At 39.8% G+C, this 27,408-nt stretch overlaps 1 protein-coding gene across 11 annotated transcripts in view; it reads left to right on the top strand.

Annotated features, from left to right (window-relative positions):
- Positions 1-27,408, top strand: part of Ldb2 (LIM domain binding 2) — a 313,076-nt gene that overhangs the window by 127,666 nt on the left and 158,002 nt on the right. For all 11 annotated transcript variants that reach the window (XM_042674802.1, XM_042674800.1, XM_042674801.1 and 8 more), the window contains exon 2: positions 3,963-4,065. In XM_042674802.1, the coding sequence (XP_042530736.1) occupies positions 3,963-4,065 (103 nt within the window). The remainder of the gene's footprint in view (positions 1-3,962; positions 4,066-27,408) is intronic.

The following is a 27,408-nucleotide window of genomic DNA, read 5'->3' as shown; positions in this document are numbered from 1 at the left end:
CATTTGGCTCTTCTTCCAACTCTGTGGACTTCTGCCTTGCCCTCCTGGTGACCATATAGGAAGATAGCAATAGGTTGTTGCACAAAGCAGAGGGAAGGATAGGTCTAGAATGTCCTACAGTCTGAGTCTTAAGTCCCATTGTCCTCATTTGTTGGTTCAGTGTGTCTGGCTAAGTTATATTTAGCATGCAAGTTTTGGTAGAGATAATATGATGAGCAGCTTCATGCATTTCCTATATTATTTTATTGAGTAAATCTATGGGTGAGATGCTTATTTGAGAGCTGAGAGATGAAACGGGGAACTGCATAAGAAACCTGCTCACAGGGTATAAAATTAACCCTCAAAAATCAATGGCTTTTATGGATGTCAATAATGAGAAGAACACGGCTGAAATCAGGAAAGCAGCTCCTTTTGTAATAGTCCCACAAAAAATAAAATACCTAGGAGTTAACTAAAGAGGTGAAGGACCTTAATGATAAAAACTTGAAAAAGGAAATTAAAGCAAAACTAAGGAAGTGGAAAACCTCCCATGCTCCTGGATTGGGAGGGTTAGCATCGTGAAAATGGCAATTCTGCTAAAGGCTATCTACAAATTCAGTGCAATACCTATCAATATCTCAACCTCATTCTTCAAGGAAATAGAAGAGGCAATCCAAAAATTCATATGGAACAATAAAAGACCCCAAATAGGAAAAACAATTCTTAGCAGAAAGAACAGTACTGGATTATCAATACCAAATTTCCAAACTCTACTACAAAGCCATAGTAATCAAAACAGCTTGGTACTGGCACAAGAACAGACCTGAGGACCAATGGAATAGAACTGAAGACCCAGAAATGAACCCACAGACCAATAGCCATCTAATCTTTGATAAGGGAGCTAAAAAAATAGAATGGAAGAAAGACAGCCTCTTCAGTAAGTGGTGCTGGCAAAATTGATTAAACACCTGTAGAAAACTAAAGCTAGATCCTTATCTATCACCCTGTACCAGAATCTACTCCAAATGGATCAGAGACCTCAGAGTAAAAGCAGACACTCTGAAAACATTACAGGAAGGAATTGGAGAAATTCTAGGGCTCCTTGGCACATGCTGAAATGTTCTTAATCAAAACCCAGAAGTACAAAAAAATTCAAAGAAAGGTTGGACAAATGGGATTGCATGAAGCTGCAGAGCTTCTCCATGGCAAAGTACATAGCTAGCAAGATCAATAGAAAGCCCACGGATTGGGAGAAGATCTTCACTAGCCATACAATGGACAAGGGTCTCATATCTAAAATATACCTGGAACTCAAAACACTAAATCCCCCAACAACAAATCCTCAAAGACTTGCCCAATAAATAAGTGGGCTAAAGACTTAAAGAGAAACTTCTCTGAAGAGGAAATAAGAATGGCCAATAGAGGCATGAAGAAATGCTCAACTTCTCCAGCCATAAAAGAAATGCAAATCAAAACAACATTGAGATTCCACCTCACCCAAGTTAGAATGGCTATGATCAAGAACTCTAATAACAACAGATGCTGGAGGGGATGTGGCCAAAAGGGAACCCTAATGCATTGTTGGTGGGAATGTAAACTTGTTCAACTACTTTGGAAAGCAGTATGGAGGTTCCTCAAAAGACTCCACATAGAGCTCCCCTATAACCCAGCAATCCCATTTTGGGGCATTTTCCCAAATGATCACAAACAAGACCATACTGAAGCTACCAGCACAATTATGTTTATTGAAGCATTATTTACCATAGCTAAGGTATGGGACCAACCCAGATGCCCCTCAGTAGATGAATGGATCAAGAAAATATGGTATATATACACAATGGAATTCTATGCCTCCATCAAAAAGAATGACATTGCCCCATTTGTTAAGAAATGGAAAGACTTAGAAAAAATTATATTAAGTGAAAGAAGCCAGGCCCAAAGAAACATAGGTCCCATGGTTTCCCTTATCTGCAACAACTAGTATATATCTAGGACAAGCAGAAAAGGTTAAAAGCTATGTACATATGACCATATAACATGGTGCTAAGCGAAATGAACACCAAGATAGGGACACAAGAGGTTTTATCTTTGTTGCGTTGTTTTTAGTGTATTTATCATGTACTATGTGATTTTTTTGTTTCTTTTGTATGTTCTTCCCCCATGGTTTAACCCCTGTTTTCACTGTATTTGATGTTGATGCCCTGCATCTTGTGTATACATTTTTCTAATTTGGGAGGGGAAGGGAAATAACAAAATGCTGAAATAAGAATACAGATTGACCCACTGTAACAATGAGATATACAAGACACTCCGTTGAAAACAAACTTTACAACTTTGAATGGGGAGGGAGGATTTGGGGAGATGGGAAAGGAAGGGAGGGTAGAGGAAGAGCAAAGGAGGAGGAGGTAACAATGCTTGAAAAGAAATGACTCATGACCTTGCTCATGTAACTGCAACCCCGCTGTCCAGTATCTTTACAATAAAAAAGAAAAGAAATGAAACCTGCTCACAAAAAACTTCTATTTGTACTAGAAAAGAAAGGGTAGGGGCACATCTGTCCTTCAGCTGTACATGCTGAGCCCCTGCACAGAGTAAGTGCTCAGTAAAATCTTGGTTTTGAAAGATGAGCCCAGAGAGAGTTTGCATGTGAATCCAAGTGTTGCCCTTGGATGATCTTTTTTTTTTTCTTTCAATTTGTCCTCTTTCACTAAGGAAAGCATTTGTCTTTGGCATTAGCTGTTGGAAAGAAGCCAGTAAAACAGAGACACCAAAAAATTCATTTGTCTAAGTCTCTTTCTTTCTGTAGGACAGGGCGGCATCCATCTTCCCAGGTTGTTTAATTGTTCTTCGAAATGGAAAGCTCATTCCTGAGAGCTGTCAGTGACAACAACTTAGTGCTGTCATGAGCAGGAGAGCTGAGGGGGCCATGGGGAGGGCGGCGTGTCTTGTGTGGGCCCACTGGGGACTGGAGGCCTGTGCAGGGACACTCCTTATCTCTGGAGCTTGAGAATGGGAAGCTAAAGGGTGCCCCACACAGAGGAAGAGGCTGGGACCTATCTCTGCACTGAAGTAGTCACCGCCCAGCCCTGCTGCCCGAGGCCCCTTTAGTCTTGGAGAACACAGGAATCCTAACTGCCTGAAGCTGGAACTTTCCCAGATGTTTTCTGGATGAGCAAGAGAACCACAGGACCCAAGGCAAACAAACAGTTCATGCGGGTGGCCTGCGTTCTGCCCAACTTTTCTATTTTTAATAATTGCTCTAATAATTAGCATGTGGCTGCCTCTCCTGTTCAAACAGTGTTCAAGGTCAATCAACATGGGTAGTTGTCTGTCCAGGAGTGTATATATACATAAGTATGTATACACACATGCGTGTATAGGCATGTGCATGTAAATATGCATTATATACATGTATCTGTATGCATATGTGAAAAAAAGAGAGAGAGGGAAAAGATACCAGTAAGGTAATTTCATAAAGAAATGTCTAGGTTTTTGATAGAAATAGTTTCACAGAGTCGAGCTACAATTGTCCATCTTTGATTAAATTACTTTAAAAAATTACTGCTGCTAACCTGGTTGTAAGATTATATTTTCTGTTTGAAAACAAAAATGGACCCTCAAGAGAGCAGAGAGCAAAAGGAAAAGAAAAACTTGAATGTGTTTTACATTAAGTGCAAATCATTTTGTTAAAAAAAAAAAAAATCACACTGCATTTCCTAGTACATTGATTAAACCTCCCTAAATACAATGTCAGGAATTAATTTTCATCGGGTTGGTGTTAGCTGGCTTCTTGAATTGGACCTGGGTCCCCATTTGAGGCAGTTGGGTTGAAGAGTGTCCACATAGCCAGGCCTCCTTCTCCCAGGGTACCCACACCCATATGCCAGGGAACCCAGAAGCCAGTGGGTTCTGCTCCTTTCCCTTTCCCTTGTCCTCTTTGAGAGATTTCTTGCCTGTGAAACAAATGCTCTGTCTCCTTGCAGGACAGTGACAATCTCTGGTGGGATGCCTTTGCCACTGAATTTTTCGAAGATGACGCCACATTAACCCTTTCCTTTTGTTTGGAAGACGGACCAAAGCGATACAGTAAGCAAGACGTTTATTTGTCTAATATTTTCTCATTTTTATGCCACTGAGAAAACCACAGGAGTCTTGCGAGAATCGCCTGGCTTCTGACAGGCTGACAGTAATACCTCCACTCCTGACAGTGCTCTTGCTTCCTATCAAGTCATTGTCACCTGGCGGCAGCCCAGTCAGCGCTGTGAGATTTCCTCTGAGGCTCCGAGGATCTGGGCGCTGGCTTGTTTCGAGAGTCGAGGACAGAGGAATGAAGTCGCTCAATAATAAGCAGGAGTAGAATGATGGAAAGTCTCCAGGCTTCTCTGCTGCAAGTTCCTCTTTATCCTCAATGGTTCACACTTGACACCCAATATTGTGTGTGTAAAAAAAAAAATCCTCACCTCAGCCACATTCTTCTAATTCCTTCTTATCAATTATCTCAGGTATTTGTGTGACAAGTGTTATATTTTTCTCAAGGATGGAGGAGGAGGAGGAAGACATAGCTGCTTTGAACATTCAGTTGGGGATTAGGGCTGACAGAATTATAGTTCCTACTCTGTAAAGATTCTCACATTACTGCCAGTGGCTCGTTGGGTCACAGCTGATCTATCCTGATTAGGTTCAGCCAACTTGTCAGAAATCAGATTTGCTGGTTGTACTTTCAAACTAAGAGGCAGAGATACATCCACACAAAAGCAATTAGTGTCCACGTAGATCAGAGAAAGATGAGCTTTCCAAAATCACTCGCACAAATAAGAAAGGACTTGTCAAAGGGGAGGGGAAAAAGCCACTCCCAGTGTCACAAACACTGAGGAGATAAATGGAACCTATTCCAGTAGAGTGAGTCAATCCATAATGTTTGGCAATTGATAGGTAATGGAGCTCTTGATAGACACAAGTCAACATTCAAAAAGCTACTAAATCTATAGTGGGGTCACTAGGGAATTTATTTTTAATTAGAAGGGATTTTAGCCAACTTAGTAGTATCTGGATCTATTGTATGATTACTTGATTAATTATGTTAATACATGCATGTGGTGACTTTTTTTTTAGCAGTGACAAGCACAGGAACTTTGCATCCTGTTGAAACTTGTTGCTAGGGTAGACATTTAATGAGTCCTTTGGAGGAGAGAGAGGCAGGTGGGAAGTAGATGTCAGACAATGGGCTGGTAGTATATCTTTATGCTTATTGAAATGCATTCTGTCACCAGTACTGGTGCCCCTACTTTTGGATCTTTTCTTTATCAAATACCTGGCCCTATGATGGTGTTTTAGAAGTCTCAGGGAGATAAAATCAACTGAGTAGAACAGCAATAGCCCTCCTTCCCTAACAAACAAAAAACAAAACAAACAAAACAAAACCCTGCCTGATTAATGATGAGTAATTCTACGTAAGCAATCATTCAGTCTGTGCCTACATGTTTGTTGGTTTTGTCAATCTTAGGTCTTCAATTCCATGCCTGGGTACTGTCCCTGAGGTTTTTGTTTTTGTTTTTTTGTTTTGTTTATTTTTGTTCGTAGCCGGCACTCTACCACTTGAGCCACAGCTCAAGGGGGAGAGAAGAGTTTCACAGGCTTTCCCGCCTAAGCTGGCTTAGATCTGTGACACTCAGATCTCAGCCTCCAGTGTAGCTAGGCTTGCAGGCATGAGGAACCAGAACCTGGCTTGTACTTCCTTGTTTATTCATCCACTCAGTTACTGTGCAAGTTATCATTGTTGTGTGTCCTTGAGCTTTGTCAGTTTGGAAATCCATGTGCATTTGCACAGAGAACAAGAATTATGCTTTTAATGCCTGTGCTAATAAAACAGTCTCATTTGTTTTGCATTTCTCCTCCTCAGTCCACTCTCCACCCCGACATCATTTGGGGTGAGGCACGATGAGTGCCCTGTGAGATCTTATTTCCATGCACAGGGGTAAATGCCTGAGCATAAGCCATTGTTGCCCAGGTTTCTTTGTTTCTCTGAGCCAAAATATTTTTTCCCGAGTAGGGAAGAGAAACAAAGATGATTGACAGGCTTGAGCCCCGTCTCATCAGCTGCCTCGCTGACAGCCTGGTGGTGTGCACGCACACAGGACTGATGTGCAAAGCGAGAGACAGCTGATTGACAGCTCAGGACTGGGAGATGGGGCCGAGGAAGCTTGCTTAGAATGCCTGACGTGCACTGTTTATGCATTGCTCCAAGCACAGGCGCTCCCATCTTAACCCGTTCAAGGGCTAGATGCTTGGCAGCCCCCAAGCTAGAAGCTGAGGCTCTTTCTCGATCCTCGTTGGGAGCAAAAGCCTTTGAATTTCTGTGGAACAAAAATAAGACTTGCCTGCCAGAGTTCCCCAAATTATAAATGCTGAAGTAATAGCATTCTAAATGAGATTTTTGTTCAACACTTCCTTACAAAAATTATATTCTCTCTGCTCTTGTCTACATCTTCTGGCATCCTTTTCAGTTCCAAGTTATCCTGTCTTTAAGCTACTATAAATCCTGTAAAAGGTGTTTATTTATTTTTTTGTCTGTCACCCCTTTATTAGTACACTAGCTCCATGTGGATGGGGGCTTTGTTAATTACTTAATTCTCAGGTAAATACAAGAACGTACACAGGACAAGGGTTGAATAAATATCAAGTGAGCAAATGAATGAATGAACAAATTACTATGTGACTACATGAATGAGCACTTGGAGAAGAGCTTCTTTTTTAAGTGGAGTGATGGCAAAAACAATCCTTTTCCACAATCTTGGGACTTTTTAATACTGGAAGAACTTGAGACAGTCAACAATTAACTCTAGGATATGTTTCCGATCTAATAGGGAAGAAAAGGCCTAGCAGCATAATAATCCAGGAAATAAAGATGCTTTGGGCCTCCTTTCAGAAAGCTCTTCTTCCTGATCCTGTTATGCCTACCTCAGGCCCCAAGCCCTTTGCTCTCCTGCTGGGAGCCTTGGTGGGTCACACATGAGGACCTGTTGGTTCAGATGGAGACCACCGGCACCTCTCTAGGAGATGGTTTGCCGATAATTGGTGTGGACAGAATGGACAAGGTGATTAAGATGTGTTAGGCTAGGTGTCCCTGAGGCCATTTTCCCATGCCTCCGATTTCTTTAGTGTCTGGAAAAGTTGGCAGTTCCATGGAGGTAAAAGGAGTCAGATAAAATTTTTGTTACTCTTTTAACTATTGTTTGTGATTTGGGACTCGGATTTCTAGTCATTCTCTATCGTATACAAGTTATTTCATCTTAACTTCCATATTTTGTCTGAAATAAGGATTTGCTGTGGAACCACACATGTTTGTGGTCACATTAGCCACAAAATATTTTGTGACTGTTGTGGGGATATTTTACTTTCAAAGAAAAAGGGACAGACAGGGAAAGACAGAGAGAGGAAGAAAGAGGAGGGGGAGAGAACAGAAAGAAGGAAGGAGGAAGGAAGGAAGGAAGGAAGGAGGAAGGAAGGAAGGAAGGAAGGAAGGAAGGAAGGAAGGAAGGAAGGAAGATGTTTAAGAATGTCAGTTCTGCCTACAACTTTATTTTCTTCAGTCTCCAAGTCTCCTAGATAATTTGCAAATTGCACGTTGGTCCCTGTATGAAGCCATTAAATTTCCTGTCTCTCTTTTATGTTTTCTCCCCTTATCTCCCCATTCTTCCTGAGAGTGGCTAGCACTGCAGTATAGTAATGGATGCTCTTACATGTTGTGTATTTAGACATGTTTCCCTAAGATAAAGAAATTCCACGTGACCCATGTAGCACTATTATTTCTTGTTACTATCTTTCTTCTCACCTACGAGTATTTTTAATGTGCTTGTCATAAGGGATTATGAATCTTCTATGTATTTTCTAAATCTCTCTCTCTCTCTTTCTCTGGCTCCTTCTCACTCTCTCTCTCCATACTCTTCCACTCTATCTAATAGCATATTGAATAATTGAAAATATATTTCTGGGGAAATTGACTCTAGATAATAAGCATAAGGCATTTTGACACCACATTTAATAACTACTGTGGCACAAATGAGGCCATTTTTCAAAGTAACATGCAAAGCGTATGTTCTACAGCATGCTGGGAAAGGGCGAGATTACAAGGCCAGAATCTGTGCGTGTGACTTCTCTAGATAATGCTTCTACATTGCTCACCAGCAAGCTCAGGTTCATGTGGGCAGTCCTTAGAGCTCCTGAGCCTCCTCAAGAAGCATGTGTCCATTGGCCTGGAGACAGACTCCTTCATAAAATGACTTTGTTCCCAGACATTCCCTTTATTTCTCCATTCATGGGAGTAGAGGTCAAAGTCAAGGGCTTTAGATTCATTCATTCATTTTGGCTTCACCATGACTGCATCATGTGACATGAAGCACATTGTTTAAATTTCTTTAGCCTCGAGTTTTCAACTGTAATGTCAAGGTAATAATAATGTCAACATTGTAGTGTACTTGTGAAGATTAAATGAGATGTGCTTGAGGTTATGTTAGTGCCAAGTATGGAATATACCCAGGAAATTCTTGTTACACGAATGAATGAATGAATGAGTAAGTGAATGAGTTAACCTATAAGAGGCAATCCCATAATTCATTCAGTCATTTGATAGTACAGCAGCAGGAGAAACTCTGGATTTGGTCAGATCCAGATCAAACCTGTCTTCTTTTGATATAAGAATCCTAAGAATGGGGTGACCAATTGCTATGCATGAAAGATGGTGATTTAAACACAAAAATAAGATTTCTACCTCCATTTTACTCAGAGAACTAAGAGCTGTTAAAATACCAGTCATGTGCCAGTAACTTCTTTGCCTTTGATCTTGATAACTTGTTTACTGCTGATCAAATGGAAGGAAACTGACTTTGATTGGATCCAAAAATTGTCTTAGAGAAAAGTAATGTACTTTTTCTGAGTGGTTCTTGGCAGTCAATTACGGGAAAAAATATATATATATAATTTTTTTGCATGGGTGGAGGGTAGTATTAGAGTTTCAACTTAGAGTCTTTTGCTTCTAGGCAATGTTCTATCACTTGAGCCATGGCATCCAGTCTTAGATTCTTTCCCATGACTGTAGCATTGCTTCTGCATAATGACCCAGCCATCATTGTCTTGATGACTGTGGACACTATCTTCCTCTGGATGGAGTTGTAATGAATGCCTTTTGGATTCTCTAGCCTCTGATATTATGAGTGATACTTTGCAATGCAGATTTGTGTGTCACTTTGCTAGATATGAAGTAAATTAACTTAGGACCTGAAACAGATCTCCATTCCATGTTTATTTTTTGCTTCACTCATTTGTTTATTGAGTCATTCATTCAGATATCATCGAGCTCCTGCTGTTACCAAGAACGGAAGACAGTTCTGGGAGAAAGATGGTTCATTATGCATTTGGGGGGACTTATTTTTTATTTTATTTTATTCAAAAACTCTTACCTTAAATTAGTATAACTAAGTGAGTAGCACTGAAAGAGACTATTCTTGTATCTTTAATGAAAAATCTAAGACTAGTCATAAAAACAATAGCTTCAGAGAAAGCTTGCAGCTAACGGAGGAACTGACAGATTTCTGCAGGAGAGAAAGGAGGCTAAATCTCTCCCGTTTGTGGTTTTGAGTTGATGGTATCAGAAGTTGCAAATTGGCCGTAACAACAGATTGAGCAGACATTCCATTCTCTCATCTCTAATAAATACCCCATTAATGATCACATGAGATAATGGACAGAAAGTGCTTGGAATAAATTTAAAGTGCTACACAAGTTGAAAGTATAATTACCATGGTATTTATAATTGAGCTTTTGGATTTGGGGGATTTTTATTTTCCCTTTATATGTCATAAATCAAGCTGTTATGAAATCTAAAGTAATTAACTCTTTCTCATGGTGTTAAATTGGGCAAACATATAGATTTAAATAAATCAGATTTCTGACACCCTTAAGAGCTCAGTTAGAAAGTCTAAATGAGCTACAACAGAAAACAAACATTATAAGCTGATTTTGAGATTCTATGTAATATCTCTGGGGTTATAACATATGCATTTCTTTCTTCTTTTTTTGTCTATGTATTGGTACTCAGGCTTGAACTCAGGACCTCAAGCTCTTGCTTGTTTTTTTCCACTCATAGCTGGTGCTCTACCATTGAGACACAGCCCCATTTGAGCTGGTTGTTTAGAGATCTATTGTAGGTGTTTTTTGCCTGCCTGGGCTGGCTTTGAACTGTGATCCTCAGATCTCAGCTTCCTGAGTAGCTAGGATTACAGACATGAGCCACCACTGCCTGACCACATAAATTCGTTGGTTTTATGGAGTGGATTACTATTTTTGTATCTTCCACATGATATGCAATCACAATACTCATAATGAGTTATAGAAAAAGTGTCATCAACTTTCTTATTGTTAAGGTGACAGATGTTGTTCCTGGCCCTAATTTTGTGATACATGTAGGTGTGCATTTTGCCTCATTTTTATATACACTTAAGCTGTATATTATTTTATGCATGTTATAATAATTATAATTAATTATAATAATTAACTGTGTATTAAGATATATATTATTAATTATAATTATATTATATTAATATTTATGTTATAAATGAGCAATAGGATAAAATTTGTTAAAATACATTTACACTAATACTTCCGACCTCCAACTTACTATGTAAACAGTAAAGTTGCCAGATAACTTATAAGTATATAATACTTGGTAACCCCTGCTTTCACTGTATTTGATGTCGGTATAATTTGTGGAGGCGAAGGGAAAAACAAATCGTTGAAATAGGGATACAGGTGGACCCATTGCAACAATGAGATGTACAAGTCATTATGTCAAAAATGAGCTTTACAACTTTGGGGCGGGGGATGGGGTGGGGAGGATTGGGTAGGGAGGATGGGGGGAGGATGGGAAGGGATGGGAAGGGAAAACAAAGGAGGAGGCTACAATGCTTAATAAGAAATGTACTCATTATCTTGCCCATGTAATTGTAACCCCTCTGTACAGTATTTTCACAATACTGGAGCACTATTACAACGGTACTCCTTGGCTTAAAATGAGTTCTATTCTGATAAATCCATTGTAAAGAGCAAATATTATGTCATAAATATATTCAGAATACCTAACCTACTGCATATTAGTGCTTAGCATTACAGTATATTGTAGTGTATTGATTATCTTATGATCATATGACTACTAATTACTCACTGCTATTGCCAAGCAAACCAAGAGCTTCATACCACCTATCCTGAGCCCAGAAGAAAATCAAAATGCAAAAATTCTAAATAGTCTACAGAATGTGTACGATTTTGTACCACTTTAAAGTTAAGCAAAACAAAACAAAACTTAAGATGAGCTATTGTAAGTTGAAAACTGTCTCTACTACCAAATAGTTTTCTATTCATCTGAAAGTCAAAGTATTGAAACATCCTTGATATTTGTTTATTAAATATTGTACCCCTATGTGAGGGGGCCCAGTTGATGTCCAGATACAAAATCTTGACCATTCCAAGGCAGATACAATGGGTTATGAGCATGACATATCATATCAAATAAGTTTTTACCCATCAAAGCCTTTCCTGGGTTTATGACTAGCTGTACTGTATGAGTTCCACCTAAAGAATGAAACACTGTAGCAGAGATTTGGAAGGTAGGTGGAAATATTCCTTTATTGGAGATCAAAGGCCATAGGCCTTCCCCAGTTAGCCATCATAGAAATTTGCATGGTTAGCACAAATACACACACAAATGTGACCTGTGGCTTGCCTTAAAGAAGCTTATAGCTTAAAAAGAAAGATGGGTATGCACACAAGTAATTCTAATGCTGTTACACAAACAAAGTAAAAGTCAGCCACACACGGTACTAGATAAACTAGAAATCTAATCTATAAAGTGATGACTATAGTTAATAATGCTAGGATGTTAGTAATTGGCTAAGACCATAGACTTTAAGTGCCCTGCCAACAGTGGCAAAGGTAACTGTGCAAGGAAATGGCTACACTAATTTTCTTGACTTTTGTAATCATTTTTTCTATATATATACACATGTAGGTGTGCATTTTGCCTCATTTTTATATATATTTAAGCTGTATATTAGTTTATGCATGTTATAATAATGATAATTAATTATAATAATTAACTGTGTATTAAGATATATTATTAATTATAATTATATTATATTAATATTTATATTATCTTATGCTACTTAAATGTATATAAACACCTTCACATAATATCTTTCAGTTAAAAACTTGTAGGTTGAATAAATACTGTAGGATCAATAAACAATACAAATGTGACTCAACATATCTGAGGATAAACCCCAGACACACATGAATGCACCTATGGTTTTTTTTCCTATGTTTCACTAAGTTTCTGCCCCTACAATCTCAAGTTGTCATAACCCAACTTGTATTATGGAATAAGAAAAATGTAGACGGGTGCTGGTGGCTCACACCTGTAATCCTAGATAATTAGAAGGCTGAGATCTGAGGATCACAGTTCAAAGCCAGCCCAGGCAGGAGGAGTCCTTGAGACTGTTAGCTCCAGTGAACCACCAGAAAACTGGAAGTGGCGCTATGGCTGTAGCAGTACAGTGCTTGCCTTAAGCTAAAGAGCTGAGGGACAGCACCCAGGCCCAGAGTTCAAGCCCCACACCCGACAAAAATAAATAAATAAGTAAGTAAGTAAATAAATAAATATAGGAAAAATGTCACAAAACAACTTAGATGTTCATTAATTTATTCTCCCATCTTAGCCATGTCTTTGCATGTCGATGCACCTGCCTCTGCTTGTGAGCCTGTTCCTATGATACTTAATACACAGTTTCAGACTATATTTTCCAAGTGTAATATATTTGTGCCATTTTGAAATATGTAAAGTATTTGGAAAAATCAGCACGAAGCTCATATGCACATTTTTCTCATACTATATGGATTTGGAGGTTTATGGGGTAGACCAACTGAGAATTCATGTGTGTTTTCAGGTAAGAGCACATCTTATTTTGGTGCATGTAATAAAATTAAGCATTTATTGAAGTCAAGTTAGATTTTCATTCTTCTACTCGTATGTTAAGCAATGTTAAGATGGATTGTTAAGAGTGTAGAGTCTCCATGGACAGAATTACCCATCAGGGTATGTTTCATTATTAATAGTTTAATCAAGGCAGTCATTTTAGAGTGATTACACTCAGGAGCCTTCACGTATTTTGCCTTTGTTATTCATTGTAGGACACTCTGCTTGTGTGTTTGTATGAAGTTGGTTTCTCTTTTTCTTGATGCTCCTTGATGTGACCTTTTCTGTTCCATCAAGTCAGAAAGACTGAGCTTGACAACAATGGATATTTATACCAGAATCATGTAGCAGATGTAAAGAAAGAAGTATGGTCGCCTGAGAAAAGGACCATAAAGCTACTCAGTCATACCCCATGATTACTCAAGTTCATGGTGTCTGTCCTCCATGCTCTCCAGAGCACTGGAATCATGACATTGTTTTACCTCTGCCTTTCTGAAAAACGCATGTGGCTCACTTAGTCTTGCCTTTGAATAACCTTCTTTTCAATTTGATTTTCTTTGTTTTATTTTGAAAATGGCATCATTTGCTGTCAGAATGGGTTTATTACACCAAGAACAATGAAAAACCAATATATTATTTTCAGAATCTAATTCTAATTCCAACCCAGTCCGTAAAGCAGTGACCCACATAGTATTTCCATGATGCTCCCATGTTCCTCATAAGAAAACAACCTCCCAATAAAGGATGATTGTTTCTATTTGTACTTTCAAAACAACTATAAGCTTTGAAGGAAAAAAAAAGCTTAAATTGATGGTAACTACCTGAGAGATGTATTTGATTTGTCTGGGTCCCTTCCTCTGGTCATGTTTATGTAGAACATGTATTTGGTACAGCTTATTTCCTGTTTAATTAAAGCATTTAGGAAAGTTCAACTTTCAAGCTTTACCAAAAAAAAAAAAAAAAAGAATCAGTCTCTTCAAGGTCATCTGTATAAAATAACTTAACATGTTTATACCTATTAGCCTCTTTTCAACAGGATCCTAAGAGAAAATGATAAACAGTATCTGCTTGATTATGCAAATAAAGTGTTGATTATATCCTTAATAGTTTTCCATACTTCTAGACACTGTACCAGGATGTATTTCCCATAAAATGCTCTTGTACTTAGAGCTCTATTACTTCTTTAAAAGATAGACCCAAAATCAGTAATTATGAGAGTTATTATTCAGGTTCACAGCAGTGCCGTAGCTATTTTTCACTTGATAATTGCCTTGTTAAACTAATAGCAGACCAGCGCCATGCCTTATTTAAGAAAATGGCCCACTAGCCCCGTGTAGGCAGGCCCAGCTGTGAAAATATTAAATGATCTATTAAATCCAGTCTCATCTTCAGCGTGGCCTTATAGTCATCAGTTATAGAAGTTTTCTATTTCTGCATCTTTTCTGAGGTCCCCTGGCCTCTCTTGACAGTCAGTGGTTCCATGGGGTTCCTTCAATTCTTACCTCTGGGCTGTGCTGCCAACACTGGCTAATGAACACAATCTCCATTCTAAGCCTTCAGAAGAAAAACGGAAGAAGGTGTATCCCCAAGGAGATAAGGAATGCACATGATAGCATGACTCTTTCTTCTTTCCTTTTTATTTAAAATTTGCAATTTCATTTTTTACTCCTTTTCCCTTGGAAAAGAAAACAAACAAATGAAAGATTCCTTCACATTTTATGTGGCTTGGCTTGGTCTAAAAAAGAAACACAAGTATCAATTCCAACTTGTGGTCCAAGAGGAGTAGCAATTCTGATTCTGGTACTGTCACTTGCAAAAAGTATAAAACCTGAAAGATTCCGATACTTAGCGGATTCTTCTTATCTTGGCTTTGCTTATTTTGTTTTTTCTTTTTAAGATATGTCTAACAGTGACCTCCTGGGTTAGTGAATGGTAAAAATTCTGATAATTCTCTTTGACACTTCAACACCAGCTGAAAGCTCACTGGAAGGTCAAGACTCTGTCTTCCTCTGCCCCCATCCCCATGTCTGGAAGACAGGACTCCAGGGGTAAAAGCTTCCTGAGCAGGAATATCTCATCAAACCCGCACTACCTGACCTCTGCGGGTGTTAGGATGTTAGGCGCACTACTTCTGTTGAAAAGATAAACAAACCAAGGACTTAGGGGATGCAGAATTTTAACTTTTCTGTATCTCAGGTTGGTGTTCTATTTTTACCCCACCAGGGAGAAACTTGTACAAATAGTAGGTAATCTTTAAATGCTACCTGTTTGAATAGATCCTGGAACCGGACCACCTTCTCTCCTCATTCACTCCTTCTAGAAACAGGTTAAAAATAATGAATTATTAATGGCAATCGAGTCCCTCCTGCCTCTTTCCCTCTTCCCAGTGAGGTGTGGCTTGCTGAAACCCGACACTGGTGCTACAAAGCTGACATTTATAAACTTGCTTTTTTGCTGCAGTATGGGCCCTTCCATATGTCTTCCACAATAACTCTCTGTGTTTTCAGGGAATCTAAAGATTTATTTCCTTTCAAGTTCTTGTTGTTGGCATTTTCTCCCAGCCTCCCAAACTGCCAAGAGATGAAGTTCAATTTAGAGGAGCTGTTACATTTGTCATTGTGAATTTGCTCAACTTTAGATAAATTGGAAGATTTATGCCTATTCCCAAACAGGCCCTGAGAATATCTTTGAAGCTCAGAGAGTTCACGCTTGGATTCCTTTTCACTGTTATAAGTAAAGGCATTCGTAGATCTGTGTGGTAAAGCCTGCATAGGCCCAGGGTCCTTGCTATTGTTTCGGCCAGTGATATTGGACTGACAGAGGTCCACTGTGACTCACCTCTGAAGAGTGGGAGAAGAGGTCCTGTCTCTGCCTCATGCTGTGGGAATCTCCCTTTGCTGTTTCTGGGGATGATCTGCTTAGAAAGTCTGACATAGTAAGCCTTTAAATGAAGGCAAGCAGCCCAGCATCATAAATCAGACAAATTCCCCACCATGGCTGTATTCCTACAGTGAAAAGACAACTCCGGGCCTTGTACCTCTTCTCTCTGAGCTTCACTATTTTCCCATGTATCATGGAAATAATACCTCTCTGGCTGTGGCATAATGACATGTATAAATAATCTATTGTTCTGATGTATGGGAGCTTATCTACATGTGGTAGCTATGAAAATGATCATTTATAGCCAATAAAGCAAGACACTGATTTGGCTTAGATTGGCTCAAAGAAACCCAGCTAGTTAATTCTAGAATAAGAACTTACATATTTATATTTTTATAAAACTGAAGACTCAACTTGGGTACTGGTGGCCCATGCCTGTAATCCTAGCTACTCAGGAAGCTGAGATCTGAAGATTCAAAGCTAGCCCAAGCAGGAAAGTTCCTGAAACTTTTATCTCCAATTAACTACCAGAAAACCAGAAGTGGAGCTGTGGCTCAGGGACAGCACCCAGGCCCCGAGTTCAAGCCCAACAACTAACCAAAAACCCCATAAGACTCAATTCAAATGTCATTTCATGAATACAATGCATCTTGATCAGGGTCACCTTTTCCATCATCCATCTTGAAACCCCGTTGTACAACTATTTAAAGGTAGTAAAGAAATTTTTAATTTTAAAAATTCCTCAACACACACACACACACACACACACACACACTCACTCACACACACACACACACACACACACACACACACACACACACACGTGTCAAGTTTTTAGTGACTTGCTTACATTTCTATGTTCCATTCTTCATTGGAACTAATCTGGAAGAAATATGGCTAACAGGGACCATCTATTATTGCATTCTGTTCTTTCAATCATCTTTAAAGTATTTCAGAGTCAAGTTGCAATAGGAAACATTACTAACCCTATTGAATTCAATGATGTGAAAACATTGGAGACAACCTGTTTGACTTTTCATTTTGGTTTTCTGTGAAAGCATATCAAATTACCACATTCTTGGTGGCTAAAACTGCATACATATATATTTTAAATTTTATTTCACTGTTTTATGGGTCAGGAGTCTAGAAAAGGTTCTCTGTTCAGGAGCTCACAAAGCTGAGATGGAGGAGTCAATGAGGGTTGCGATCAGCTGAGACTCAGGATTGTTGGCAATCCCCTTTTCCTGCTAGCTATTGTCTTGAGGCTATTTTCAGCCTCCCTGTCCTGACATGTGACCCCTCCCCACAGGGCTTGTCCTTTCAAGGCAAGTAGAATTCTCCCTACTTTCAGTCTCTCTGATACTAAGGACTTACCTGCTTAAGTTAGCCCAACCCAGCGTCCTTACTTCTCAAATGAAACCATCTGATTAGGAACGGTGATTACATCTGCAAAACTCTGTTCTCTATATGAAGTAACATTATCACTAAATCTTAATCCAGCATCGACACAGGTCCTTCTCATGAACTAAGGGCAGGAATTATGCAGGTGAAGACACTGGGAGTTGGAATCTTGAAAGTCCTCATAAACGTGAATGTGAGCCACATAATGTATTTAAATAGGAAACACCCTGACAAATGTCACCAGTCACTCTGTGAAGCCAGGGAAGAGAGGTTGTTTCCTGATGTAGGGATTGGAAGACCTGGCAGAAGAGTTGGGTACAATACAGAAGTAGAGGTGAGTGTGAGCAGTGAGCAAGAATAGAGCAGAAGAACACTCCAAAGGCAGCAAAGAAATGGCTGTTGCTTCTATCTGGCTGGAACTTGGCTTTCAAATGCTACTCTGTGGTTTTTTAAGGAATTGCTGTGCTCTGGGCTCGTGAAACATACAGATTACATGTTAGGGACACTGTTAGAGGCCTCTGAATCCATGAGCCCCTCTACTTTTTGCTATGTTGAGTAACTGGCCTAGCCACAAGTCCTTTGTATGAAAGCGCTCTGCCACTAATCATGGTGATCACTCTTTAAAGCTTGGGCAAGTCTTAGTTCTTCTCCACCTTTACTGTCAGAGAATTTCAAATCTGGAGAATTGTGTGTGGCTTATAAAACTCCTTTCTCTCCCTGGTATTTAGAAGTAAGGTAGCTCAGTCCAGAAAAACTGGGTTTAAATCTGTGAACTACAAACACCACCAACTGGAGCTGGTGATAGGTAAAAGCATTCAAAAGCAGGCTGCAGAAGGAAGTGATCCAGTTATTTACGCTTGTGTTCAGTCACCCAGGTCCTGCTTCATCACCCCAGCGGATGACACCGCTGGGGCCCCTAACTTCAGTTATTACCTAAAAGTTAGACAATGTACTTTCAATTCTTAAGGGATTAAGGAGCTAATGAACTAAAAATCATATCCATAATGAAGTTCTACATGACAAATGGTGTAGGTAAAATGCACGGGGTGTCATGAGGACAGCCAGGGAAGAGCTTTCACCTCCTCTGCAGAAGGTGACAGGAAGTCAGAGAAACTGCTCCAGGAAGATACACAAGCTGAAAAAAAAAAATCCAGGAGGAAGTGGCACTGTGGCTCAAGTGGTAGAGCACTCACCTTGGGCTGAAGAGCTCAGGGACAGCGCCCAGGCCGAGTTCAAGCCTCATGACCAATAAAAACAAACAAACAAACAAAAAACTAGGAAAATAAATGTACTTGAATAAGAGAGAAATCAGTGCAAACATGCATGTTTTCCTATGTCTGCTAGGGTGAAGAGATTTCAAATTGGAGATGATGGATGGATTCTCTCTGATTGCTCCCACTGTCTGTTCTAACCCAATGTACAGGGTCGCATTTTTCCCAGTCCACTTTGTTCTCTACTTTCCTGCACAGGATTAGTTGATTCCTTCCCTCTGTGCGTGTGTCAGGTGGCAGCACCTTCCTCTCATGGTTTATGAATAGATATTTACATGCAGCTCAGCGACAGCTATTTGGAGACGTCCTCAGACAGTGATTATTGCCCTTTTATCTCTTAATCTCCAGTATCTATTGCTTGCCTGGTGCCAGATATATCTGTGAAATGAGTAAACTGGTGCTAGTTGGAAGTGATGGAAGAAACATGTTAATTGCGGTACCTTTAAAATGGGAAGTTCTCCAAACATGGGAAGAGCTGTCTCAGAGTAAGAGGCCCAAGATTTTGTGTACAGATATATGACCCAGAGTAAAGCAGAATTTGGCAAACTTTATTATCATTCCTCTCAGTTACTAAATTACCATCCTGACTGTTGAATCAATGCCTTTTATAGCAGGCTTGATTTATGTCAACAAGTGGCGTTACTGACTAGGACAGATTTCCCTTGCCATAGATTTCTGGTTTGTGTTATGAATCTTAATCTCATTGCTGAAAGTTGTATTTATAGCAGGAGGGAAAATGCTTTTTTATAAATTATAAATAAAATATGTAGATTATATGAAAGAAAGATTTCCAGTAATCATTAGGACTGAAAAGTCTGTCAAACTCTGAAAGAAAATATACCTGTATATTAGAGTGAGCTATCAAGACTGAAGAGAATCCTTGTGTCACTTGGCACAAAAGGAAATATATATTCGTATTCATGATAAAAAATGTCATCCAGGAAAAAGTTCTCCAATGGGACAGAAAAATCAAAGTAAGCATGTTCCGGAAACCCATGAGCTTTATTAGGCAAAAATCACATTCACATGAGACATAAGTCAAACCAATGCAGAAAGTTTATGAATTAGAACCTGCCCTGCTGGCTTTAGCAGCTGAAAGGGCCGAGAATGTGGAGGGACAATCAAAAGGACTGCTCATACTGTAAAAGCCTGGTGGGATTGATCCCTGGGCAAAGAACAAAGGGCCTGCAATGCAGCTAAGCAACTGATAGCACAGAAGGCATGACAGACACCTGTAACGCACCAACGCTCACAAGTGGCATGTTTAGGGCAGTGTACGTTGAGAATATAACCAAATGCAATGAGATGAAAGCGTCAAAACAGCTGGGTGTTGGGCACAAGAAAGAGTGATGGGAACCGCTTGTTAGAGGACCAGAAACAAAGCTGATTTCATTCCAAAGAAACTTGTCATGACAAAGTGCCGTTAGAACAAAACCAAGAACTATTTATGGAGATCTCACAGTAAAATCTCTGGTAACTTTCCCATCTCCAACTCCCAAGTTTGATTTTTAAATTTTTTCCCATTAATTGTATGAATTGCACCATATTATTGCATGATTCCTTAATTTTCATATTCAAGAAATAACCCTCATTCTATCCAGCTTGCTTTTTATGCCGCATTTTTGACTGTGATTTTTCAAAAGGATGAACCCTTGTATTCAGATATAAAAGGTAATCTACTTCATTGAAATAGGTTGCTTTAATATGTTTTAAAACCATAGGGACTAAACATTCCTTCTTTTCTGCTTTGTATTGGGTATCCTTCTTGTCTCAAAATTTTTTTTCCATAAAAAATAAGAGATTTATATTCTCAAACACTGATATTTCAAATACTGACAGGGAAGTTCAGGGTTCTAAAAAAAAAGATTGTTTTAATTAAAGAGAAACCACTTGATTGTCCCATTTAGAAGGATGAAAAACTGGTCTCCGTCTGTCTGCCTATCTTTGTCTCTCTTTTGGTTTCTTTCTGTCTCTTTCTCTGTCTTTCGATTTCTGTCTTTGTCCCTCTCTGTCTCTTTCTGTCTGTCTGTCTGTCTTTGTCTCTGTCTCTCTCTCTCTTAATTACTTTTCCACTTCTATATGGATTTTTTCCAAGTTAAGAAGTATTGGGCCCAGAATTTGAAACTATCCCTCACAGTAAAAAGATTTCAACTTATGAGAAATATCAGCCAGTCTAAATTGGAATGATTTGCATAAAGTATGAGTAAACAATCTATGATGAGAATGTATTCGATATGGAACTGCAAATGTTATTTTATCACTCACATATTCATTCATTCTACACTTAACACTGCTAACATTTGTTCATTAATCTGCCAAATGTTCTCTATCTCTTGTATTTAATACATACGATCCAGATTTCCACTTCCCTTCACAGACACCTTTGGGAGCTTTAAAAGTCTATGTAATCAGTGCAAAAGCCAAAAGTAACTCTTTGCAATTGACAAAAGCAAATCTGGATTTTGCGTGACAAAATCCAAATTAATTTTATATCTAGTAGAACTAACCACCCAAAGCATAAAGGCTCAGTGGCCGATCTTGGAGAGCAGATCTATATCCTAGGCAGGCTGATCATTTCCGGAGTTAAAATTTCTGCGTGGTTTGACATCAGAAACTTTCCTCTTGCAAGTCAAAGGTGGTAAGAGGTAGATAGTGGCCCACAGGTGTGAGTATGAAGAGAAGGAGCTTTGGATGAGAGATGAGGGTGGGGGTAACTTCCACCTGTTGTAATACCTGGACTGCTATCCAGAGGCAATGATGTTTTCCAGCACCTTCTAGGGCTCAGATCCATGGGTGATTGCTCTCCCACAAACCGGAATGAGGAAAGATGCAGAGCAAAAGAGGAGAACTGGGCCCAGGCAAAGCAATTTTCCTCATGCAGATCATCCAGTACCCATCAACTTCCCTTCCTCAATTCCTACATATCAGACAACCCTGAGAGGGTGGAGGATGCAGCGTAGAGCACAAAGCCCAAGAGGCTTGGGCATGAAGGAGCCATTGTCATTTGTTATTCCTCCCAGGGGCATGAGGAACCATGTTTGCGTGCCTTCTTTCACTGTCAGTTTCCAACATGGCACTTGGTGAGTCAAGTCTTTAGAAGAAGCTCTTCCTTGTCCTTGTCTTTGGTGAGAAATGATGGGAAGTAGGGGCCCCCATTTTATGTGCTCAATAGCCATATTGAAATGGGGAAAGGAAGAGAGAGAAGTCATGATGTAGGGAGTGAAGCATTTGGACAGAAGATCAGGTATAGGTATGTTTCCTGAAAGATAAGGTGCTGACCACCCATTTGTGACCAGCCATTTGAAGTTTCCCTAGGAGCACTCTCTCTCTCTCTCTCTTACTCTCTCTCTCTCTCTCTCTTTCTCTCTGTCTTTCTCTCTCTTTCTCTCCCTTCTGTGTGTGTGTGTGTGTGTGTGTGTGTGTGTGTGTTCTGGGGATTGAACCTAGGGCCTCATGCTTCCTGAGAATGTGCTTTACCACTTGAGCCATACCTCCAGCCTTTTTTGCCCAAGCTAGTCTCAAATTGCTTCTGTCTTCCAAATAGCTGGGCCATACCACCATGCCCAACTAGAATTTTTTTTTTGTAAAGAACTTTCATTTCATTTACAAAAATTAATTCTGAGCAACAGACACGATTCCAGGGGTTAGGAATTTGACTTAGAAATTTCTAGTGGTTAGAAATGTTACCATATTCCTCTAATCATTGTCATTCATTCGCTTAATCCTTTTCTCATTTACTTAATCTGCAACACTAAATTTAGAATTGCTAAATGAATGGGTTTTTATACAGCTATCTCCAAAGAGCTGACCTACCTAGCCACTCTTGTCAGCCATCATACTGTTTAGAGTTTATTCTCCTCATTATTTAGAGGTGTTATTGAGGTACCCGCCTACCACATGTCACAAACTATAGGCTAAGCCTATGAACTAAAGCATCTCATTTAACTCATTTAGCTCTCATTTAGCCAAAAAGCCTAAAAGGCAAAAATTCCTCTTCATCATCTGATATACACACTAAAGCCAAGTCAAAATCTATACTGTGGTTTCTACTCTATTCCTCTTGAGTCCAAATCTTATTCTCTTTTCTTCCCCAGGCCAGGCTGCCTCTTTAAACGTTTGTATTATCTTCCTACATCATTTCTTCTGAGTGTTGAGACTTTTATTTATTACCTCTGTTACCACTAATAACAATATTTAAAAAAAAAACAAGCCAAGATGTGATGATAATATGAAAAGCAAACACGGTAATTAGACAACATCAAATAGAACTTAATTATTGCCTTGATGATGAGGGTGGTTTGTGTACTGTCACTGAGACAGCATCAAGCATCATATCAGAAGGAAATATTTCCATGTGCGTGCCAAACCACGGGGCGGTGTTGGCCCAATAAGTGGGTTGCTGGCAAACCCTGAATTCACAGGGCCCACACAAATCACTTGTCCCCACGTGCTGTCTTTATTTTATTAGACCCCTCTAGCCTCCCGCTGAGGCAGATGATGTGTTAAACCCCAAGTTGTCAAAGTTGGGTCTTTTGAGCTCAGTTGTTGGCTTGCTGGGGCTGCAGTAGGCTAATCCTTAAACACTGCTTCTTGCACATCTTGCAATCAGATGGAAAGACAGTGCTTCCCACCAGAAGCTAGCCTTTGATGGCTCATTTTTATGAATTGCTAATGATTGGTTATCTGTTCAAATTCGTTCCAGTTATGTACCTCATAGAATCTTCTCCAAAAGCAGTTTTTCTTTCTTTCTTTCTTCCTTCCTTTCTTTCTTTCTTCCTTCCTTCCTTCCTTCCTTCCTTTCTTTCTTCCTTCCTTCCTTCCTTCCTTCCTTCCTTCCTTCCTTCCTTCCTTTCTTTCTTTCTTTCTTTCTTTCTTTCTTTCTTTCTTTCTTTCTTTCTTTCTTTCTTTCTCTCTCTCTCTCTCTCTCTCTCTCTCTCTCTCTCTCTCTCTCTCTCTCTCTCTTTCTTTCTTTCTTTCTATTTTTGGTGCTGGAACTAGGGCTTGTGTAAGGGGCCTTGTACTCGTGCTTGGTTGGTGCTCTACCACTTGATCCATACCCTTCACTTAATGGTCTTTTGCAGTGTGGGTTTTTTTTTTCCTTTTGTTGAAGTCTCACGGACTTTTCTTCCCAGGCTGGCTTCAGACTGTTATCCTCAGATAGCAGCCTCCTGAATAGCTAGGATTACAGGTGTGAACCACTAGCAACTGGCTTCCAGGGATAAATTTCTATCAACCCAATTACCTTATAATCACGAATGACTAGGCTAGAGTCTATTTGGTCCTATATGTACAAGCAGGAAAATACACATGCACAGGTATAGGTATAGGTAACAAGTGGCCTCATTTGCTTTTGAACCATGACTTTATGAAGCTGTTAAATTTAATCTGAATGCCGTCAACCTAAGGGGGCCTAGACATTGGTTCACAGTTTCATTCTCTTTGTGATATATATATATATATATATATATATATATATATATATATATATATATATATATATTTCCAGATGTGGATTGTTTTCAGTCAGGACTCCTTTCCCCAACTATGACTTTCAGTGTCTCTCAGCATCCTGTAGCCATCCCCTTTGTTTCTGCCTTTGATTTTAAAAAGGCAGCCAAAGCCAAGAAATACACAGGAGCTAGGTAGGAAGTGGACGAATCTACATACTTGGTTTTCTCAATGGTGAGTGTTCCTTTTTAACTGAAATTGGTTTTACTTCTATCACCAAAACACCTCTTCGGGAAAGAATGCATTCCACAATTTTCCCTCTCTCTTGGTACCCCCTAGCAGATACTTCAGATGTACATGCTAGTTTGTACACCAAGATGAGAAATCATTTCAGCTTTCTTAACTATCTCCCAGCCAAATAAAATTTTCTACATGAGCCTATTTCTCACATTTTCCAATTTGGCTTTGCTATAGAACTATAGCTGTGGCTGGTAATGAGTTTGCCCTGGCAATTTCAAGCTATCTGTACGATAAAAAAAAAATCTATTCTATCCATGCATAATAATTAAGGTTATTAATGAGGGATTGAATTAGAATAACACAGTATACTGAGCTACTGTGATTTGCCTGATGTAGGTTAATAATCATACATTCGATGGCATGCACAGTTTCCCTGTACTGTGGAATGGAAGCGACAGTGGGAACAAGCATTATGATCAAACCCATGCTAATGAAGAAACATTTGGAGCTCCGTGGGGGATAAAAGGAATGTATTGTTATTGTGAGTGCTGTAGTATTGTCCTTTAGCATTTTGGGGGTGTACCAAAATGCATAACTAATAATTGTACTTGCATTTATACAAGAGAGCTCCAACCAAGCCCTAAGACCTTTTGAAAAGTCAAGGCTGGGGAGATTGGGGGTGGGGGGATACGTCGTAAAGATGGGCGTCCTGAAACAGCAGTTCAGCATGGAGAGAGACCGTTTTCTTTTTTTCTCTCTCTGTGAAGCAGGTTCAAGTCTATAATTAGATTGGAATCTAAGCTATTTGAGATTGATAGGTTAAATTCTTTACACAAAGCTCTTTTGAAGGAACGGATCTACTTTTCAAGACAACAGCTTTGAATTCCTGTTGGAGTCTTAAACTTTCACTCACAGCTGGGCAGGTTTTGAGAGGGAAAAACAAAACGGATTGTCTCAGATGCCTTTGGATATGTGTTGGTTTGGTGTTTTGAAGCCACTGATTTAGAAAATGGAGTCAGGCAGATTCAGATAGGCAAACCATTTCTCACAGGTGGTTATCTGCTGCCAACAGCCTAGACGGAGTGAGAAATCAGAAGCCTGGTGAGCTCAGAACTTTGGGGAAAGTAAGACGATTGCATAGACTGGGTGATTCCAGTCACTGGAATTTAAGTTTCTTTGTTTGTTTGTTTTTTCCAATTCTGGAGGCTGGAAGACCAAGATCAAATTTCCAGTTGATCTCATTCTTGGTGAAGTATCTCTGAGTGGCTTGGAGGAGGACCATTATATCTCTATATGTTCAGGGCCATCCTCTCTCTATATGTTCACAGGACTCCTTGAAGAAAGAAAGAGGGGTGAGAGGGAGATAGAGATGGAACTTGAGATAGAAGGGGAGAGGGAAGGGGGAAAGAAGAGGAGAGGGAGGGGAAGGAAAGGGAGAGGGAAAGGGAGGGAGAGAGGAAGATGAGAGGGAGGGAGATTAATTTCATCATTAGGCTTCACCTTCATGAATTCTTCCAACTCCACCTACTTTCCAATGGCTCCATCGTAATGTACCATGGAGGAAGCCAGAGCATTAGCATGTGCATGTAAGGGAGACAGGGTTCAGTCCAGAGCAACAAGTAAATCCATCTACAAGACTCTGGAGCAAGCCTGTCTGCCCAATGAGAAGGCTGCATTTGTTTTCCTTGTAATCCATTTTATTCCACTCCTCTTCATTGCCGCCCATTTCTTTTTCTGCTTCATTCCAACCCATTCCCCTCATCAAAATCCACTGCATTTCATTCCTGTTCCCACAAATGCCTCACTGAGCTATACCTGTGTGTCCATGGTTTTTATGATTTTTTTTCTTTTTGACTCTTCTTTGCCCTGTTGGTCCTGTTTCATTCCTATCTGTCTGATTCCTTGTGTTGCCCAAATCCTGTTTGTTTTTCAACCACTGCTTTTCCTCCCTCTTTCCGGTTACAAATTCCTTGAGGAAGCACTACAAAACCTTTGTCCTTCCTTCGTTTTAAAGATGCTTTTCTTCTTACTTTCCACAAGGCCGCCTCAGGGTAGTGACCTGCACTTTAAGTACCAAGGCTCAGTAGTAGAAGATGTTTATTATAAATCTGGGATTTAGTATAACTAGGTTGCTGTTGAGCATGAGTCAGAATGATTCGGTGAAAAGTCTATAGGAACTTAAGACATGTGATCAAGCAATAGAAGGTAGATAAGAAGTGACTGTCTTGAGAAGTGAAAGTCTTTCCTGATGGTTCAGTCTAGTGCAGGAAGTAGCTCTGAGAGATTATAGAGTATGGGCTGTGAAGTCCGCCCATGTGGGTTTAACTCAGCCTGTCACCTGCACAGCAATTCTCATTTGGAAAAGAAGATAGTGGTACTAATAGATGCCTTAGAGATGTGTGGGAAAATAGTAAATGGGATTATGTCATTGAACTACTTGTTGTGTATTCTGCAAGTTTTAGCAAGTATTAATATTTTTTAAAAATCTAAAATGTAAGCCAGGCACCAGTGGCTCACACCTGTAATCCAGTGGCTCACACCTGTAATCCTGGCTCTTCAGAAGACTGAGATCTAAGGATCACCATTCAAAGCTAATCTGGGCAGGAAAGTCTGTGAGACTCATATATCTCCACTTAACCAGCAGAAAACCAGAAGTGGAGCAGTGTGGCTCATGTGGTAGAGCACTAGCCATGAGCAAAAAAAGGACAGCACCCACGCCGTGAGCTCAAGCCCCTGTACAGGCTAAAATGCCAAAAGTAGTAGAGTTATTGGATCTTTATCATGCTGAGTACTAACGAACTCCGCCCACATGGGTTTTACAGAGCCACAGATGAGAGAGGCATGCTTCAGAGATCAGTCATACCTGCCTGGAAGGATGAAACTGGGTGAGAAGGAGAGAATTCTGGTGCCTTGGGCTATATGAAAGGGACTCTCAGATTTGAACTAGCAGCCTGCAGAGCAGAGCTACGGATACCCTGGTTTCTGGTCATCTCAGGATGGAAAAAACAGTTAAAGGGATGTATTTTATTCTGATGTTACTGGCTATCCCAAATCTAGAATTCATCACAAACAACAAAACAAAAACTAGACAGGACAGGGCAACCCCCCCCAAGAATCTGGATAGCACCCAGCCAGAACTGTTTTCCACATACGGATGTGTTTCGAGAG

The sequence above is a fragment of the Dipodomys spectabilis genome, unplaced genomic scaffold (assembly GCF_019054845.1).
Source record: "Dipodomys spectabilis isolate Male_0828 unplaced genomic scaffold, ASM1905484v1 ptg000021l, whole genome shotgun sequence".
Taxonomy (NCBI): Eukaryota; Metazoa; Chordata; class Mammalia; order Rodentia; family Heteromyidae; genus Dipodomys; species Dipodomys spectabilis.
The sequence above is the reverse complement of the archived record's forward strand: the minus strand, read 5'-3'. Positions and strand labels throughout refer to the sequence as shown.